The sequence below is a fragment of the Pempheris klunzingeri genome, chromosome 14 (genome assembly GCF_042242105.1).
Source record: "Pempheris klunzingeri isolate RE-2024b chromosome 14, fPemKlu1.hap1, whole genome shotgun sequence".
In the NCBI taxonomy this organism is placed as follows: Eukaryota; Metazoa; Chordata; class Actinopteri; order Acropomatiformes; family Pempheridae; genus Pempheris; species Pempheris klunzingeri.
In genome coordinates this window covers 19874715-19895485 of record NC_092025.1, presented here as the reverse complement: position 1 = coordinate 19895485, position 20771 = coordinate 19874715, and the positions used below count along the sequence as shown (strand labels likewise).

Sequence of the window (20771 nt, the reverse complement as noted above, 5' to 3'; positions counted from 1 at the left end):
ATACATCTGCTCTGTATGTCTCCGTTATCAGTTGTAAGCTTCGTTTTTCACCACTTTCCCCAGACAATTGTTTCGTGAAAGTGATGGGTGATGATGCTGCAAACTTATGTTGTGATCAATCGATCAATTAATTGGACTCATCAAAAAGGCAGCCTTTGCTCTCTTACATAGTTGGCCTCCTTATCTCACTCAAAACTTAATATCTATATTATATATATATATATATATATATTTATATATATATATCTGAAAGTGCATTCATTTCTTCTAACGACAGCAGCAGTGCTCTTCAGTTGGTTGTTCACAGCAGACATTGTGACTTCCTCAAGCCCATGTTTATTTACTGCTCTGAATTAAGTAGCTTGCTAACAAAAAAGTGAGTGAAACTCCATTTCAAAATGGCGTATGCTCATTCAGTCTCTCTCTCCAGGTGTCTGGTATTGTGCCAGGCTATGTGTTGCTTAGTTTTGCAAAAGCCAAAAAAGTGGGATCAGAAATTGGTAATATAAATGAATGGACAATCTATTTATTGTTTTGGAACATGAGCCTGGTATGAGATGGTTTTTTGTCTCCTCTGATTTTGTAATCCAGTCAACTATTATCTCTAGGGGGGGTTACAGACACACAGCGCAGTGAGCACACGAACTGTAGTGAGGGAGAGACAAGAGAGCGCGAGAGAGCACTGCTACATGGTCAGAGACTGCACGCAGGAAAGGTGAGAAAAATGAGCGACAGAAAACGTATTTGGACACGTTTTAATATAATTGATAGTTCGAGGGCAGAGTGCAGACTTTGCAAAATTAAAATTCCATATCGTGCAGGCTCCACAAACAACCTGCACAGGCATGTGTGTACTGTTCACTCATCAATTCAGTTAGAGGAGGAAGGACAAGCAAGGGAAGCTGCTGTTAATGAAGGTGCCAGTGTGTCTACTGCTCCTACAATGTCTACAGCATCATCCAGGACAACACCACAGCCACCAAGACCTGCAGCCCAGAGCTCTATGACCCCAGTAAAACTAAATAATTTAAAATTAATAAAGCAATATGAATAATACATATTCGATACAATGTGTTTTTTACATTAGTAATTCATTTTACACATAATTTGGTAATAAATTTATTGAAGCAACAAAAAAATCTGAGGAGCCTCTTTTTAGGGAGCCGAGCCAAAAGAACCGGCTCTCTAAAAAGATCCGAAATTCCCATCACTAATTTGTAGTGACCGGGTTCAGAATTACATCCAGGTTTGTTTCAGTTACCACCCACAAGCGTCCATTGATCCAATCCTAACTTTCCACATGGCCCGCGCAGTTTGACTCCAACCTCCAGGGGAAACACACGTGAGTCTCAGAGACGCCACCTTACCTCGGCATCCGGTCGCGCGTCAAAATCCGCGTCGGTTCGGTACCCGGAAGGAGCCTCTCGTGCCGCCAGGATCCTCCGTGGAGTTCATGTGGATTAAATACTTCCCTACTGGAGCTTCCCAGGAGTTACCGGCTCAGTGGAGCCCAGGCCGAAGCTGTAATCCTGTCCGACGGACCGAGTAAAGTGACGGACTGGTCCATGGTATCGTGAGTACCGGATGTAAACACTGTCCTTATTATATAGTTACGTTGAGAGACGCTGCGTGTGATTGATTTCCTGTTTTGGCTTTGAGTTGGACATCCGTGGTAAAACCCGGAGCGGGATCGGGACGGACTGTACTTCTAATTTCCATTCACACATTCAGCCATGCACATGGACGCCTGTTTTTGTGAATACACGTTTAGATGCTGATGTTGAGCTGTGGTCTGACTGTTTGTTCGGCCACTGCTGTTTTCTTTAGTGTGTTTGAATTCACTCCCAGTTTTGTGTGGTTCGACAATTTGACTGTTGTTCTTCTTATTTGTCAGACTTGACTGTTGACTGTCACCCTGCACGATTAATCAGGTCAAACCTGCTACACAGACTTGTTAGGATTTTTTTGTTGTTGTTAGTTTTATTTTGAGTTATCCAATCGGAGGAATAGATAGTTACAAGTGACATATATTCCACCCACTCTCCATTTCCACCCTTGACCCCTTTCCAAGGTCAATGTACTTACCTACATACAGTGGTAGTGATGCATTTATGTTAACCAGCAATGATTGGTTTGCTAGAGCTGAAGGATGGATTGTAAGCTACAGCAGCGAGAGGTATGATGGAAAAATCGTTTATCCCCTGACCCAGGGCACCAGGACTCGTACCGTATGAAACCTTTTCAGAGAATTCAGAGAATGTTATGTTCTTATTGTATGTCGACGTGTCCTTGGGCAAGACACTGAACTCCAATCTGCTCCTGAAGCATGGCTTCAGTGTGCGAATGTGTGTGAAGGAACAGTCTCCTCCTGTGTGAATAATGTGTGAGCAGGTGAATGAGGATGTGACATAAAAGCACTTTGAGAAGTCAAAATAAGTAGAAAGGCTCTGTCCAAATACAGACCGTCCTTTTTCTTGAATCCGACCAAGTCGCCTTGTGCTTAGCTGTAAGACTAGTTTTCACTCTGCTGATCAAGCAGTATGCACGGGCAATCACGCCATAGTTCTAGCTCATCATGCTTTAGTTAGATGAGGACTAGATATTGACCCATTGCACTTATTTGGTAGTCTTTCGAATTACCAATACATAATTGCTTTCTGCTAAAAAAGATATACATGACATAACGCACTGCTGTCAGCTAATGGTGAAAAATCAGGAGACAGCATCTTCATTTTATTTTCATTCTATTTAATTTTCACGGTGTGACAGATTTTCCAGTAAAGAGTTCATCCTCTCCCTCCTATATATGCCACGGGTCTTCCATGTTGTCGCTGGATACTAAAACCCCCTCACTTCTTCACCACTCCTTTCCTCCACTGTATTTTATATTTCTTTAATTACAGGTTTCATCTGAGGCCGATTCACCAACATGTCAGGGGAGAATGACCCCTACTATTCAGCCTCTGCCTCTCTGTTTATCTTTTGCTCTGCCTCTCGTCCTCACTCTGTTCTCTGTTCCCCCATCTGACCAACAGGCAGCTCTGATTTACAGCCAGCAACTCAAGCGTGACACTGAACTACAAACAGTGAGCAAGAGCTGCTATCAGAGCTGACAATGGCTGTTTTATATCAGCTCGTTTCAACTCTTTTCTTAGCTTGTTCCTTCGCCTCACCACCGTACATATAATATGAGGCCTTGGAAATTGTAAAATGATTTCTGATTATAGCCAACCATTCTTATATTGAATATGACAGCATGATGGCTGTGCAAAAAGTAGACAATTTATTTCAAAAACATCTAAAACCCATTGTGCTGTCCAGACAAATAGCGACTTTTTCAAACTATTTTCAAGAATTTGCACGGACTCAATTTATTTCACTTCTCTTAAAAACATTCTGTGGCTCAAACATAAAGATGTCTTTATGGGATGTGTAAAATCAGATGAATGGCGTAGCTGATATTGCAAATATTGCAAAAATGACCTGACCTATGCATATGCTATATCATATGCAATTGCTTTGTTTAAAGTCAGAGAAAAGCCTTTGCCTTTTCTAGATCTATTCAACTGTCATACAGTAATTACCTAAATAAAAACAGCAGAAATGAATGATTATATACACAGTGGATTTGCCAACATTGTACTATTTTCTATTGTCTCTGCACTCACTGAAATTCTCTTTACATTGCTTCGAAAACTTATTGTGCTGCTCATTTTCTTTTCTTTTTTTTTTTATCAACAAAGGTATTGAGTTAAATTATTGTCATATGACTGATGTCAACCTCGCCTCGCTCTACTAATGTGATCATAACAGAAGAGTGGTTCATATAGGCTCCCTTGTGCTGTAACAATGGTTATGTTGGGTAAATGGTTACACCTTTGTCTTGCCGGTTAGCACTGGTAGAGGAGCATGGGCAATGAATTCTGCTGGTGGAGCCCAAGTCATTTCACAGATTTGTGGCACTGAACGTAGTTGTGGCTTGTTACATAAAGAAACAGAGAGCAGACCCCTTCTTTTCTATGTCAAGGGAGAGCAAATAGTGCATGGGAGGCAAGGAGAGGGAACACTGCATGTACGTAAGAGTGTGTGTGTTACAGTCTGTGCCTGCTGGAGCCTCATATGTTCCATCATATCAGCTTTTCCTGGGATCAGATCAGCAAAGCTCCTAAATCTGACTCTCACAGGTCCACCAGAATCAGTTCAGCCACTGCAGGGACTCTTATCGTCCAAACCTCACCTCTATTCCCAATGCCTATAGCTGATGACTTGGAATAGTTCACCCAGTGGGAATACTCCACTGAAAACTAATATCAAAGTATCAAATTGTACTTGAAAGTGTTTGCAGCTCACTCCCCCTTCACAGGAGCTGTATTCAGCTTGGATTCCTAGCAGTTACAATGGAGTTCAATTGGATGCCAAAAAGTACAAAATAACCATTGACATTTCTCAAACCACTCCTTTTGTACATTCACTAAGTACAAACGCCATGTCCAGATGCTCATTGCCTTACCAATACATTGCTAAAAATGTTACTTTTGGCAAAACTTCAAATCTCTGTCATATAGGCAAATACACAGCCTGCATATGTCACTATAATTCTGTTTATATAGTTTATATTTGTTGTTTGCACCAATAGAGGTAAAAATAGGATTTCAAGTATGTATTGTGTTTTGATGAAGAAGCCCAAAATACACAAATACACATGTATATACATGAATTTAGTGAAATATAATTTATATCAAGTAGCTTCTATGTTTCTTTCTATTGATTTTTTGATCTGTGAAACTAGGTTGCTCGTAGAATCCATTTTAACTGCTGAGACTTCAAATACTGGAGGAGGTATGGAGTGTGAATGGTCGTCTGCCTCTGTGTGTCAGCCCTGTAATTGACTGGCGACCTTGAAGCATAAGCGGTATAGACAATGAATGGATGGATGATTGTAGCTGGCTGCAGCACTGTCTATTAAAATGTGGAACTAAAACTTAAATCTTAATTAGCCAATTTCTGGCACAATTATGCAACTATAAATGGTTTTGTTTGTGGGTTAAGATTAGGTAAACCTTGTTGTCTTTGTTGAATGTTTAAGAATCAAACTTCAAGCATGAGACACAAAAACTACTGTCTTTCCCTACCCTCCACTCACTGTTTCAGTAGCCTAAACCTGACTGTGCGACAGACAGTATAAACCTTTGGGCTCCTGTATCAAAGACCAAAACTTTGTATATCTAAATATCTAAATAGCCAACAACTTAGGAATGTCACACTTCCTGGACTGGAAAGAGCAGTAAAACAACAGCTATTAAGTGCTCTCCAAATCCTATTTCGTAAAACATATTAGTAGTAAATTTGTTTTGTAGGAGGTAGAGAGGCGTTATGGCATTGTTAGCTTCTGCACATCACTACCAAATTATCACAGCCATGACACCACACGAACACTCACTTTGGGACTTATTAATGGAATAAAGAACACCAAAAACACTGTTAACCGCCGTGGCTGCAGGGGAGAGCGGTACACATTCACACCTTGACACCTGGGAGCCGGCCAGTATGACCACAGCCTGAGTCTACTGGCACGTACACAGCACCAGTAGAGCAGTTTGGGGCTCTGTGCAGGAGTCTGACAGGAGTTAATGATGCAGGGAAAGGTGTGATTCATTCATTTCCCTTGGCCGTGTCACAGTGGAGTTTCAAAGGGGTGAACTGAGTTACCATGTGGGGAGAGTGTTTTTGTGCTCGATTGAGCCATGACTACTCTATATTGCTGATATTGGAGTAACATTCATAAGTTGAAAAACGCATTGTATATCTCAATTTAGAGTAGAAGTCTGTTGGATGAGTCTGTGTGTTACCTTTCCTCCGGCGAGTGGTGTCAAGTACTTAAATACATAACACTGATTCATTCATTCCTTCTTGTCTTCACTTTTGCATATTTTATAAGCAATATAAAGAAATCATCTTGCTGTCTGTTGCATCCTTTATCTCCATTTACAACTAGATTTGATTTGGAAAGATTTCTACAGGCTATTCTGTGATCACAGCTGACAAATGGTATTGATTCCAACTTCCATAAGCTTTTTGTTCCATGTTTTTGGCCTTTATTGTGTTTCTCTAAATCTCATTCAATAATCTTCCAATTGGTTTGTCCTAGTTGTTCAAATTGTGTTTGAACTCTGACGCGTCCTTCTATTTAGTTGTTTTGTTGTTTGTATTTTTTGTGTTTAGTCATGCTGCCAGCTGTCGGCTTATATTACATGGTACCAGAAATATGCCAATAGTCTGAAAATAGCTGGGTCTGCCTTTGATCTCTCATAAATACGCTCCTTAAAGGTGAAAATGCATTTATGTAAATACTCTATTCATGTAGAACGTATGCTTATGGCTACATCTTAGCCTTGCTCACATACATTTTCCAAGTTGGATTCACCAGACTGCACAAACTAAACCTCTCATCTCAGCAAGATGAATGTTACTTGTTCTTATGGGGGTTTGTGCCACTACTGAAAACTACTGAACTGTATTTGTTGCTGTGCCAAAATATGCAGATATAAATCAATGAATTGTCATGTCATCATGATGATTTGGTGAAAATCCTACCGAATGCAGAATGCTCTATCCGGGTTCTTCTTTTTCCATGGATGAGTGTTGGATTTAGATGAAAACTCTTCATTATGTTTGCCTGCTACAAAGCCTGTAAACACCTTTTTATGCCATTATTTTCTTCAGCTCTCGTGTAAATTCTTTAGCTGCATTTGTCAATAACATCGATTTTTCTTCAGAATGAAAAAGACTGGTGTCGTGTAATCACAGCCAAGAGCAGAGCCTGTATTTACTCAACAGGGCTGTGGTGACACACTGCACAATCAGCTTCTCTTTGATGGAAACCTGCCATTGGCTGATTCATCATCCAATTACTTTCCAGCTTTCTGCTCCCTGATGGGATCAGTTGAACAAATGGCTGCAATGCTTCATTTCAAATAGGGAGTGGCCTGTGTGCTGCTCTTACACAGAGTGACTTTGGATGCATTTTCAGTTAGATGTAGAGGCAGTTTGGCCATCAGACAGCAACACGGCATCAAACCTCGAGCCACCGCAGAGCCGACCATAAGAGGTCAACCGCTAACTGTGTTGAAATTTGTTATTGTGATCAAAAGGGTAACGACTGTAACCTTCCACCAGTGCTGGTACACATGGTTGCCAACCAAAGCTACCGTTGGATTGAAGCCACAGACATTTTTGCACCTGCTCTTATGGTGAGAATAAAGTAGTGAAAATGAAATACTGAAAATGAAAAGCGCTACTTTCTGTCTGTCAGAATGACCATGACATGAAGAAGACAGTAACTGCTGCTGTTTGCTGCCATGCTGTTATTTTTTGCACCACACTGTGAATTCAACATAGGAGATGAATGACACTAATGGAGTTTGAGTGCTGAGATGCATTTGTCAGATTTCTGTGATGCCTCAGACAATATTTCCTGTGAATGTCCCTATTTTAACTCTGATAAGCTTTTTTCCCACCAGGTACTGATTCTCTCCATGTTTTTTAATCTGATTGTATTTAGGTATTGCATTTTTTTCCTTGTTCTTGTGATGAGGATCATCTCCAGAGTAACCAGACCATTATTAGATCACGAGATATGTCATGTGCAAAGTTGACAGTTTTGGCATAGTTAAGAGGAGGAAAGTTCCTGGAGTGTCAAAAAATGTAAAACGTTACATTTACATTGCATTTTGAAATAGTGTGAAAGGCAGGGAATGCACCACAACCATCGGGATGCATTCTCTGAATCCGATACGTAAGTTACGTAAATGTTTTGTCAAGGGCAAAACTTTTTTCGATCAAAGTGTTGATCTTGTGGTGATGGTGAAAGAGTGAAAGAGTCCGCCTCTGCACCTTGAATATTCACAATACATTTTTTAGCAATCTGTGTCAAAATTAAGAAATATGCTTTGGAGTAAAGAGTTTGTGATTGATGGACAGACTGACTGACAGAGCTACTAACCAACTGGTGTCTCTATCCTTTCTGCCCATTTGCAGGCAATAATTGGGGCATCTGCTGTGGAGAAACAAACTTATACTGTATACTGCAGAGTTTTTGATCAGTTCTTAATGGACTTATTTAATTTCAGGACAGTTTTATTAATGACTTAGTTGCTTTGGCTGCCCGGGAACGCTGCTGTCAGCACTGTAGAGCTACTTTGAACAGTCTTATCAACACCAGCAGCCCGACTATCTGCATGATGGAGAGGTGGGGAGAGGAAGAGGCTGTGATGAGGAGATAGGAGACGATTTGTGGGACAGGCAGCGATGGAGGCGAATGCATAGGGAGAGAGAGAGAGAGAGAGAAAGAGAGAGAGAGAGAGAGAGAGAGGCAGCAATGCAGAAAGATGGAGCAAAGAGCAGCATGTTTATTCATTCATGTCAGTGTGTGTCCCTGTTTCTGTTTGTGTATGTGAGTGAGAGTGGAGGGAGATAATGAGGTAATGGTGCTCAGTGAAGGGTGACAGAGAGGCGAGGGAGAGAGCGATATGAAGAGGGAGGTTGAGAGGGAGACAGAGGACAAAAGGAGCTAATTAAGTGTTGCCATTTAGAGATGTTGAGCCATCAGTGGGAGCTGATCGATTTAAACGTCTTTCTGAAGACGAGAGGACTAGATGAGTCACATTTATGTTCAACCACTGTAGCTTTGCGTCCGCATTTAAGCAATACCCTAGAAAATGTAGTCATTCAGTTCATTTGAAACCAATTTGGCAAATTGACGGATCTCTGGTCCAGCCCTCCGTTTATTTAAACTGCATTTAAAAGTAAATTAATGGGTAACGAAGTGAATTCAGCAACAAATCTTTATTTTCCATTTTTTTAAAATTCAAAGTTAACTTTTATTCCACTCAGAAAAAATCATTGCAAACATATTGCAAAACATTTTAGTAGCTGTTCTGTGGTTTATAATAAAAACAGTATAGTAATCTACGTGAATGCCTTTACAATATGTAGAATCAAGTTGAATTTTAAACACTTTTAATTTCATTAGCAAAGTGTGTGTGGAGGGAATATGAGTTTTCTAAGCTAGAAATTTAGGCTTGATGGTAATTAAAATGTTCTTCTACTTCACAACTACGCGATACTCAACACCAGTGTACAACTTGGATTGCAGTGGCTCTTTTACATAGAAAACCAGTTCCAGCTGAGGTTTTCAAATTACACCGATAAAGAAAATTGGATGTTACAAGGTTAAGATACAGCACACGTACAGTTCCCTGGGAACAAAGTCATACAAAGTTCTCTCTCAGTGCAGTTTGGCTCAGATAAAAAAATGTCACTCATGAGTGATAAGTAAACTGTGAGAAGAATTTCTTCCTCCACACTTCGCTGTCTTGTTTTGTTGTTTGTTCAGTTATTTGCTCATGCATATTTATTTGATATGCAATTTTAGCAGGAGCTTATATTTAGAAAATCAGCAAAACAATAGGGATTTAATTATCTCTACTGATCTGAACTCTAGAGTATGATGTGTGCTCAAACTTAGCATCGCTAAAACCTATCAGTGAAAGTCTGTTATTTAGATAGCAGTTATTTAGAGGCAGGATGTTTGACACTCCAGGTAGGTGGCACAATAAAATGCAATTTTGGTGCTTAACACATGCAGCACTGACTACAAGCTCCCTCTGTAAGAAGTGATGTAGACTGTGCATGGGTGTGGCTGCAGAGCCTCTTTCAAAACAGAGCTGCAACCTCAAAAATGAAACCAACTGTAGAAACTATCCACTCGTAATGGATACGATGTTCCATTCACTTCTTTTTTTTTCACGTTCCCCACCCACTGCTTAGTTTAGATCTTCACATGTTGATTACGTTCATACCTTTCATATATTTTGCTTTTCTTCATCTTCTACTTCTCCCCTGGTCTCCACGTTCCTCTCCGTATTCGTCTGCAACACATTTGGCTTAGTTGGATAAAACTTTCACATTATAACCACAAATCTCATTGTGCATTCTTATATCAAATGACATGTCTCTTGAGCTTAAGACAGTTGATCAGTGAGACATCAGTGACACCTCTTCTTTTCCTATGTTTTTACTGACTGTAAAGCTGCTGTCTACCCTTTCCTGTACACGGCCAATGTTTGGTCTAAGATCTTGTCTGAAAGAAAATTTAAGCTGCAAATAACTTACTGAGGTCTTTAAAAGACCGTATTGTTCATTGTATTCTTGAATATATAAGATGGGCTGCTTTTCGAGCTTCCTTTTGGTTCCAGTGACACCTGGACTAAAAGACATTATTACACAATGTCACTGTGTAAATGTTAGATGCCCAAATGCCAGAGTATCTCCATTAAGATTTTCCTGATTTGTTTTTGGTTTAATCTGTTTCTGCCACGGTCATAGAGAAACAATGCTGTTGTTGAGACAGGCCGTCTTTGTGTTCTGCCATTTCAGCTGTATGCTCTTTTAATTCTATGGGAAAATGAAATCACATCCGTTACAGTGAGAAATGTACTACCTTTTTTTTTTTAGCATTTTGGTTTAACACACTGGATTTTGCTAGAGATGGTCGACACTGGGGTATGTTGTCTCTGAGAGTGAAGCTTATGCATGATTTATACTTGACACAAAGAGACAGTCCCTTCACATATGGCATATTTCCTTTAATTATGATGTAGAGTGATGGTAGGCTACATAGAACTGCCAGTATACAGTGGATTGCCACAAAATGTGCATTCATTAATTTTTTAAACATAGCAGCAAAATTTCAAGTTTATGCAGGAAGGGAGTTGACAGAGTGTGATGGAGTTCACAAGGGCATTAGAATATTTTGCTGAGGGAATAAACGAGTAGCTCCAATCTTTGGTGGTGTGCCAGAGCATCTTGGGATTAATCCACCATCCTGGAAACAGAGCTAGGTGCGCCATGTTCGATCCACTGTGTCTCAGCGCTAATTGAATTTTTAAAAAAATGCATTAGGGAGGATGTTGCTCGTGGTGTTGGTGGTTGTGTGTGTGCGCCTGTGGGATGTGTGTGAGGTTGTCTTCATCTCGTGCAGGAAGCCCATTTGTAATTCAGAACAGCTCTTATCAAATTTGACATTAGTTAATGTGGTTTAAACCCACTAATCAATTTAAAAGCCCAATCTGTAATCATACATTTGAAAAAAATATTGAAATATGTACATTATATATGTGTGAAAAATGTGAAAACACACAAGTTGACTTATTTATATGCCATTTGGTGACATTAGGCTTTTTTATTGTGTGTATTTAGTTATATGTAGTTGTTTCGTACTAGTCTTTGTTTTAAAAGACGTGTCAATCATTTTGTTTATGAAGCTCATTTGATAAATTGTCTAAATTGACTGTCCTCACTAGAAAAACAATGACATTAACAGTTTGTTGTTTTCCTGACAAGGAAAACTTGAAGTCATCTGTATAATTATTTACCTAAGTACTTGAGGATGTGACTTGATGCAAAACTACTGCAAAACCTTCAAGAGACAGCAGAGACCAAGACTTGCATTACATCTCCAAATCCAAGAAAACACTCATATCAATAATTTGGGGTATGAAGACTTATCCCAGTTATTTCTGTAGTTGTTGTCAGAAGGGAAGCTGTGTTGTAGCAGTGTACGTGAATAACTGTAGACATCACAGGTCTCCACATCTCTGAATGACACATACTTTAAGTCTTGAAATTGAATTTTTTGGCAACTAAAAACCAAGTAACATGCAGGTGTTTAGAAAGGGCCTGAATACACTGAAATTGTGTTGGGAACACATTGGAATCACACATTAGCTCTTTGTTTTTGTAATTTACATAAAAGAAAGATATGTCCACACAACTCTAACTGACGTGCTAAAAGAGACTTGTTCCGGTTAAGGTGCTTATGGCGTAGTGAAAGACACGAATTGACAAACCGCTCCTTTAAAACGCAGCGGATGTGGTTTCATTTCACTGGACATGCATCAAAGCGAGACAAGCATGAGCTACAAACACATGTACATTTTATCACTGACATTTTAAATGCACAGAGACGTTTTGACAAGAGCCTGAGGCCAATTGCTGCGGCTTTCAACTGCTAACTGCTAATTCATGTTTGAGTACGTCCCCATGTGAGCAGATGAAAGAGGGCCGGGCAGCTGCAGCACCGTCCATGGGAGAAGTGAGTGAGTGACTGACAGACTGCAGGGAGGTGGAGAGGCAGAGAGGGAGGGATGTTATAGTGGGAGTCCAGGTGGAGTATAGTCTGTGCTGAAGAAACGGCCTGGATTTTTATCACCAAACTGGCGTGTGATGAGTGATTCATCCCTCTGCTCCATGCTGTGAAATGACCCCGACATCCATACCGCCTTAGCCCTCCAATCTCCTCCGCTTCACATTCTAATAAAGACTAATGTGTTTGCCGACATCAGCTTGCTCTCATTAGTGTGATTAATTGCCTCCTTGCTTTCGGTAAACAGTATGAGCTGTATTCCAATTTATTCAGCGAAAATTAACCAATCATAATTAAATGCTCTGATCTTTCTACCTCACCTCTTCCCATACAAGCTCTTCTCACACACGGGGCAAATGTTCATTGATTAATTTTGCCTCGCTTCCTGTCATTACCAGGATGATGTAAGCGTCACTTTGTGTAGGGTGAGCGTTTATAAAGAGTCAGACTCAAGCTCGTAATGGTCAGTTTTTAATGGGTTGATTTATTGCAGGACCAGAACAGCTCACCTTTTCCATGCCGTCCGACGCCGACCTTCTGGAGCCCTTCTGCCCTTGTAGCAGTGTCACAGTCAGCTGCTGTGCAACACAATAAGCACAGCAACTGAAAATAAAGATAGCTGACCTTCAGTGGAGTCAGACAGAATCTGGAAAGAACACACAAAGACGTCATATAAGCCTGAAAATCTAGGATGGAAGGATGGAGGGATTAGATTTGGGATTCATTTTTGATGGGGTGATATAGATGGAGACATAAGAGATAGAGTGACGGTTTTAAACAGGATCACGAACAGTCAGCTTGAAGCGACAGGTTGAGGTGGGAGTCGGTTATTTGCAGGACTGATTGCTGCTATTGAGCGCTTGTTTAGGTGTCCAATACTAAACCTGTGTCTTCATGCTGCATCACAGTAGACACTGTGATTACAAACAGGGGGTGTGTGAAATATTATGTGAGTGAGAGAAGTGCTATACAGCTGTAAATGCATCTCTGTGAAGAATCATACATTAGCTGTTAGCACCCGACTCACTTTGCTTGTAATTCTGACGAACCAGAACGCAAAGATGTAACACAAATAATGCTTTGATCAGAGCTACTTACTCTTTACAGAGCTAGCAGAGCAGCTTTGATGTTTGTCAAGGATAAACATCCATAAATCTGTGGAGACATCACTTTGACGTTTTCTGTAGCATCAAGGGTGCTCCTGTTGAGATATGTCTGCACATCCATGGTTACAGTGCGGCATGGATGAATGAATGGAAACAGAATGCAGATGTTCAAACCAGTACTACTTAAGTGGTTTACTCCACTAACCCCTCAAAAAAAAGTTTAAACGGACTGCATTGAGGCACAACCAGAGAAAGTAAAAAGACAAATGAACTGTTGAGAGAAAAGCACAGTGTTTATAAAATGGACAAAGAAATAGGTCAGCTGCACGTCTATTCAAAAGGTAGCCCTTCAGAACACTTTCTCTATCTGCTTCTCTGAATGCCTGCCTCTCTCTTTGCTGTCAACTTTGCCTCAGTTAGATCTGCAATTGGCATGAAGTAAAGAAAGTTTCCAACAGATGAAGTTAAAAGGTCAACCTTTCAGCTTCTCTCTGCCGTCTGTCGGCAGGCGGCATTGTGGGTTTTTGTAAAGAAGCTGTCAAAGTTATATTTCATATTTTGACTGCTTCAGGAATAATTTCTATTCAAAAAACTGAGAGCGCTTTTATTCTCAAGAGGGAGATCTTAGTGTGAAGAATCCTATTTTCACATGCTCTCCAAAAAAAACATGAGCAACAGCCTCCTTAATTAAGACATGGTAGATTTGCACCATTTTCACAAACATATCAAGTTTACCCAACCTTACTGTCAAATCACTAACTGAGGAAACACTTGTCAGAGAATAACTTCTTATATGAAGCTTTTCATCTGCAAACAGAGAACTTTGTCTCCTCTATCAAGGTCAACTACAATCTGCCACACAAAGAACAAACCATCAAACCAAAGGTCAACAGAGATGAAGGACATTTTACTAAGAATTATTGCCCTTATGTTATCAAATGAAGAGCCTTCAAACTTGAAATGTAAAAGTCTTCGATCTCATTGAATCACAGACCATTAAAACAACCTGTGTCAATGACTAATGGTGGCTAATTTTGTACTTAATTGCACTGATGGATGTGACTAGATTACAGTGGCAGTCACGTGGTTTTCCTACACAACTAAATGTCTATCCACCTGACACTACTGACTTTGATAAAGCTTTGGGTCATACATTGCTAAAGCTTTTGTTTACTTGTAGTTTGTCTAGAAGGAGGCCTGCAGCATTTGACAGGGGTGACAGGTTCACTGTGGTCATTTTAAGCTGTTAAGAGAATTACTCTGCAAGAGTGGCTATTTGTTTCAAACACACACCGTTTGGGAAAACGGTCTATATCTGTGGCCAGGTAAGAGATAATCAGTGGAGTAATGCGCCTCAACGAAGAAATTTGTTTTATGTTCTTTGTTTTTGTCTCTTTTCTCCACGGATCAAATGTTCAACATTTTCTGATCTATCATTAAATCAATATATCTCAGCAACATAGATTCATGGGCGGTTTAGAATATGAACCGATAAAAGATAATCATCATTCATTCTTTCATTTGAAGACCTTTGTCCTGCAACAATAAAGCAACAATGCTCTGCAGTTTGTCCGTCTGACACACTGACAAACACTAAAGCTGCAAAAACCAGATTAGTTTGTCTGATTTATAAGAAGATGAAATGGAGTGTGTCGACATGGATGGAGTCAGGAACGTAAGGCACGTATAGATGAACGTCCAAAATGGCATTTCAGCAGCAACAATGTGTAACACCCCTCCCACTGTGGAGGCTGTCCTGGCAACCTGAGCAGAGGAATTGGCTACTGTGGGAGGGTCGTCAGCTGATTAAGCTCGTCTGGTCCTCGAGCTATAAAAGCTGTGATCACTCTCAGTTCCTACAGCTGGTATCCACTCTGCATCATTGCTTTTTGGTTTAGTTTGACTCTTAATAAATCAAACCTGTTTTATGTAAAACCTCGTGCATGGACTCCCGACTTGTCACATCCCCTGAGCCAGGTTGAGACAAATAATAGATAATAAATCAAACAAAATATGCCACGCTATACAGATATATACACAGACACAGTATACACAACATTGTGTGTTTTAATGTCACATACCAATTCAGTGTAGTCTGCTTAACTGTTTGAGAAGTTTGTTTTTTAAAGTCATTGTGGACCCTGTATAACTTCAGTTATCCATTTTCAAAACTGTTGAATAATTAGTTTTGCAATGTGCAGCAAGTAAATTATAATTTGACCTCGACCCTCAGCCAAGCAAATAGTTAGATAGATGATGTGAATCAAAGTGTATCTTTTTCAAAGCAATGATCAAGGAGCTTGCTAGTTACAAATTCCATACAACTACAAAACATAGTGATTTCATGAAAGTGAAATAGTATAATATAATGTGCAGCCTGAATCCACGTTGCAAGTTGAAACTTTCATTGCTAGAAGCTACTTTTTGGTTACAGACATGCCTTCATTCCAGGTTTAGTTTTGTCTCATGCCATCTTTTGGAAGCATATTCTTCTCTCTACAGCCACCACTCTGCACTGTGGTTAAATCATCACTTTCAGCATTTACTGAGTCAAAAAATGCAAAACAGATATATATATGAATTGTTAATGAAATTGAAGTTTGTTTGCTGGTCATGTGTATGTGCATTTGATTGAAAGCCTCTTCTATGAAAGCCGTTGTCGTGAGTAAAATAATTGTAGAGACATGTCGGACTGGAAGATCGGACGAATGGCAGGGCAAAGCAAATTACACCACTTCAAGTAGAAATGGACAATTTTTTTACTTAACTTATAATGACACCATCAGCATGTAGATTGGTTCCCTTTAAGTCACACTTTCACAATGCATTTCTTTTCTGCTGCTGGACTCGACTCCCATGGGAAAAATGAAGGCTTTATTTATTGCACAAAGGAAGTGCACCAACTATTCAACCAAACCGCCATTCAGATGGGATTGTTAATACAATTGGGATTCTTACGGATACTTCTTGCTATGGATAGAGGCCAGGCTGCTAGTGGGAGCGTTAGCCATGTCGCTAATGCTAGTGTTAATAGATGGCATTCTTTTTACTGTTACTTGATAATTGGGATTTTTAGTTCAAATTGGGATACTTACGGTCATTTTGTGCTTTGGAAAGTAGCCACGCTGCTATTAACCATTGGCAACATGGCAGCCTTTCTACTTTATAAATGACGCAACCTTCCTACTTCTTAAAATAACCATGTGTTTTACTCTGCCTTCACCACTCGCACTGATAAAGAGATTCGATAATTTTCCATCCTAAAATGACCAGTAACTATATTCTGTAACAACCAAGGAGAAGGTTGAATATTTCAAGAGCAACAAAATAACACAAAATGGTCTACTTCCACTTTAATAAAGTAACTCTTAACAGCACTGAATATGGGATTGATGATATTGGTCTCTCCCTGTGTCTCCTCCTACCTTCACTACCCTGTGTGCAGAGCACCTAAAGGTGGCGCTGGAAGAGTACATGATGCGGATGCCGAAGGTTCGTATCCTGAGGACCAAGAAGAGGGAGGGGCTGATCAGGACTCGCCTGCTGGGAGCTTCTGCTGCTAAAGGAGAAGTCATCACCTTCCTGGACTCCCACTGTGAGGCCAATGTCAACTGGCTGCCTCCACTGCTGGGTGAGGATTAAACACACACATACATCATTCACACACTCGCTTCCAACACATACAGTGGTGTGAAAAAGTATTTGCCCCCTTACAGATTTCTTCTGCTTTTGCTTTTTTGTCACACTTACATGTTTCAGATCATCAAACCAATTTTAATATCACACAAAGATGACCTGAGTAAACACAAAAAGCAGTTTTTAAATGATGATTTCATTTATTAAGGGAAAAAAGCTATCCAAACCAACCTGGCCCTATGTGAAAAAGTAATTGGTTCTATTCTCCTGCCAATAAAAACAGGTTATGTGATGATTAGATTCGCATAACACTTTTATGGCTTCTGTTATCTCATATCACCCATCAGATGTTTGATGGAGAGAAAATATTTTGAACTTTATTTTACACGCTTGCATAACAGACTGCTGCATCTGAAACAACCTGCTTCATCCTCCAAAGCGAGGTTGGGGAGCAAAGGGAGGATTGCTTTATGGCTCCAGGTCAAAGTTGTTGCCATCTTCAGAGGTAACCTCCGTCTCAATCCTCAGTTGCTGGTGAACAACACAGCTGAACTTTTCTTGACTCTGGAGGAAATGTAACATTTATTTTCTGAGCAACTTTAGCTCATTCTGAACACTCATTGATTACCTTCCCACGGTCAGCCTGAAAACACGTTCTCTCAGACTATACGTTCCCACAGGAGCTGGACCATTCTTATTTCATGATCGTATTACACCAGGAGAAAGTGGACACTCACCTCACAGGCGGTGTATTCTTCTTAGTGCTGCAGCAGACTCTTACATACATTCTCTAATAAAAAAAAAAGAAGAAGAAACAAAGAAGAACCACAAGAAGATCCGCCTGTAATTTCCTGTATATGGAGAACCATCAAGGTTGTCATCCACCATCTTGTCTGCTGTCACGGTCTTCTTTAAATGTCCTCATTTTCCCCAAAAATATTTCCCATTTCAAAAACATCCTTTATAAATCTTTCATATTAAAGATGTCCTCTTTCAAAAAAACTCTTTACTTTCCAAAAACGACCTCACTTTCCTAAAATACCCTGTCCTTAAAAATAATGTCCTTAGTCTCCACAATGTCCTCACTCTAAAAGTCCTCTTAAAGATAGAAGTAACAGAGTACACACACACACTCCACCCCTGCTGTGAGACTGAGCGCCTCATCTTCTGCTTGATGGACTTGCTCACAAACAGCCTGACTTTCCCAATTACCCTTTTTCCACTAAGGACCCGTGTTCAACACTGTTTCCCAGCATGGCGCCGTCCCACATGAAACCATTTTACAACAAACCATATGACCCATGTTACCTCTGTGTCAAGCTGTTCACACAGTACTTGGCAATGAAATGTCTGCCAGTGCGTAACATAAACAGACAGTCTTTGTGTTCATTGCTGCATGTTGTGACATTTGGAATATCGATAGTGAAAAGAGGGTAGAGAGGCTGTCACAAAATAATAAAAAGTACATAAAACGCATTTGACATGCGGGTTCGCATCATCAGTTTAATAATCTATAATCAGCTATCATTTTAAAGAAAAAAGATAAATTAAAGAAGAATCACACACTAAAGCACCATGTGCGTACAGTACCAATCTTAATCCAAATGCCACCAAGAAATGATTTGCACCCTGACTCATAAGTTTCCTTGAAACTCTTCTGGGTCACAGATGATCTAGGAAACAGGGCTAGTCTCTCCCTAGGACATTATTCAGGCCTAATATATTGAGTTGGAGCACAGGATGCAGTGTGATATGCAACCAGAAAAAGCCACCTTCTGAAACTATCTGACCAAAACATTTTGAATTTGGCAATTATTAAAAATCAAATTATAAAACCACTGGGTGCACTCCCTCTAGATTGCCCAGCATGCAACAGGAGGTTAATGGTGATGTGTGGTATTTTAAAGTTTCTTTTTTTACATGTGTAATTTTTCTGTTGCAGCCTGTTGTTGAAGGTTATGGTTACACCGCGGCGGTTGTATATGTGGAGTTGAGTGACCTGCATCAACTCACTGGCAACCCTTTTTCAATATGGCATAGTGCACAAACGGTATCCTTTCTTCCTGGAGAACCACTGACTTCCTCCTTTACTGCTGTAGATGAGGGACACACTCTTACAAACAAGCACAAAAAGACAAACAAATCTAAGCCCTTACTAAGGTTCTGTGAACTAAACCGAACCACCTGTCTCCCCATGTGTCTCTCAGACCGAATCGCCCAGAACAGGAAGACCATCGTGTGTCCAATGATCGACGTGATCGACCACGACAACTTTGGCTATGACACACAGGTGGGGGACGCCATGCGAGGGGCGTTTGACTGGGAAATGTACTACAAACGGATACCCATCCCTCCTGAGCTGCAGAGGAACAACCCCAGTGAACCCTTTGAGTGAGTGACAACACACTTATATACTGTTTCGTCAAATTTTAAACAAAGGCGGAATCTACACTTTGTACAGCTGAAAGACATGAAGTTAAGATTGCCATGTACGCTTTTGCTTTTCAACTTTAAACATTGGAGGGTGTTTTTAACCCGACAGATGAGCAAATAGCAGCATTTTTGTTTTGGATGGAACAGAATGACGCCCGGTTGCGTTTTGATGTGGTATCTTTGTTTTCAGACTCCTCCAACAGGCTTTAATTTAGCATCACCTCCCCTTCAGCCCCACTGATCTGTTAGAAGCCTTTTATAAAGCTACACATTGTGCTTCCTTTTGATGTCTCTGTTGTTGTTGTTGTTGTTTTCCTGGTTAAAATGTTCCATTAACTAAAATGATAATCGCTGTCCTGGCCTGTCCTGCTGGATGGTGAACACCGCACCAGCTATGACTCATAGTGTTGCATTATTTGACACATTTCAATTGGTATCTGGAGCAGACACTGGGTTTGCTGTACAGACAAAGTGCAGTATCCAGGGCATCGGGAGCAATTGTGATAACACTGCTGTGCGGCATGTTGACAGGAATATAGGACATTGATGTATTTTGACATGTTGCCGCATATCAGCCCACAAAGGCGTGCATATGGGTGTACTTAGCCAAAATAGGTGTGGGTGTTTTGATGTGCATATCATCTGCAGATGTGGTGAAGCCCTTTAAAGAAAGGGAATATTATAGTGTGTGTGTGTGTGTGTGTGTGATCAGAGTTATTAGATACAAACAAGCTATGCTTTGCTAGCTTCTCTGTGCTTCTCAGTGCTTTCATTTGACTTAATTATGAAAAAGAAAGGGCACAGTAAAGCTGGAGTAGGGAGCTCATTTTTGGCATCAGTGGTCAGAAATCTCACAGCGACCTCATCATTTTGCAATTCAAGCAGTCTGAGAGAAAACTAGACTGCTGCACCTTCTCTTGGCTCTGTTTTCAGGCTTAAGAAAGCCTAGACCGTGCAGCAGGAGGGCTGTGATTTTAAAAATTGTGGATTTTTTTTTTGTTGTTGTTGCCTTTTGAAGAGAGCTGCCTTCCCCAACTTTAAATAAGATTCAGGAGTGTTAAAGTAAAAAAAAAACAACAACACAGTTTGGCGAGAGTAATACAACAGCATTAAAAGACCTTATACAGAAATGAGTGCTGGAGAGAAGTACAGAGGCTTTTTAATCTCTGCTAGATTCATTTCATCCCTTTCACCCTTGGAGAAGGAAAACTACAGAAACCTGCCTGTTACCACCACGGGACTCATATCTGTGCTCACTGCTCATGAGGCATGAGAAGCCCCAGAGTGTTTCTCACTGCTGACTGTACAGTAGCTGCCCTGTTTGCCTTTAATTGATCCTCCTCAGGGACAACTTTGGCTGCCTGGCTCTGACTTATACCTGATGAAAAGCA

At 40.3% G+C, this 20771-nt stretch overlaps 1 protein-coding gene across 1 annotated transcript in view; it reads left to right on the top strand.

Annotated features, from left to right (window-relative positions):
- The window catches only part of LOC139213056 (polypeptide N-acetylgalactosaminyltransferase 10-like), a 62652-nt gene that overhangs the window by 30434 nt on the left and 11447 nt on the right, over nucleotides 1-20771 (top strand). Inside the window, exons 5-6 of the mRNA XM_070843669.1 lie at nucleotides 16757-16942; nucleotides 19155-19338. Coding sequence (XP_070699770.1) covers nucleotides 16757-16942; nucleotides 19155-19338 — 370 coding nt within the window. The remainder of the gene's footprint in view (nucleotides 1-16756; nucleotides 16943-19154; nucleotides 19339-20771) is intronic.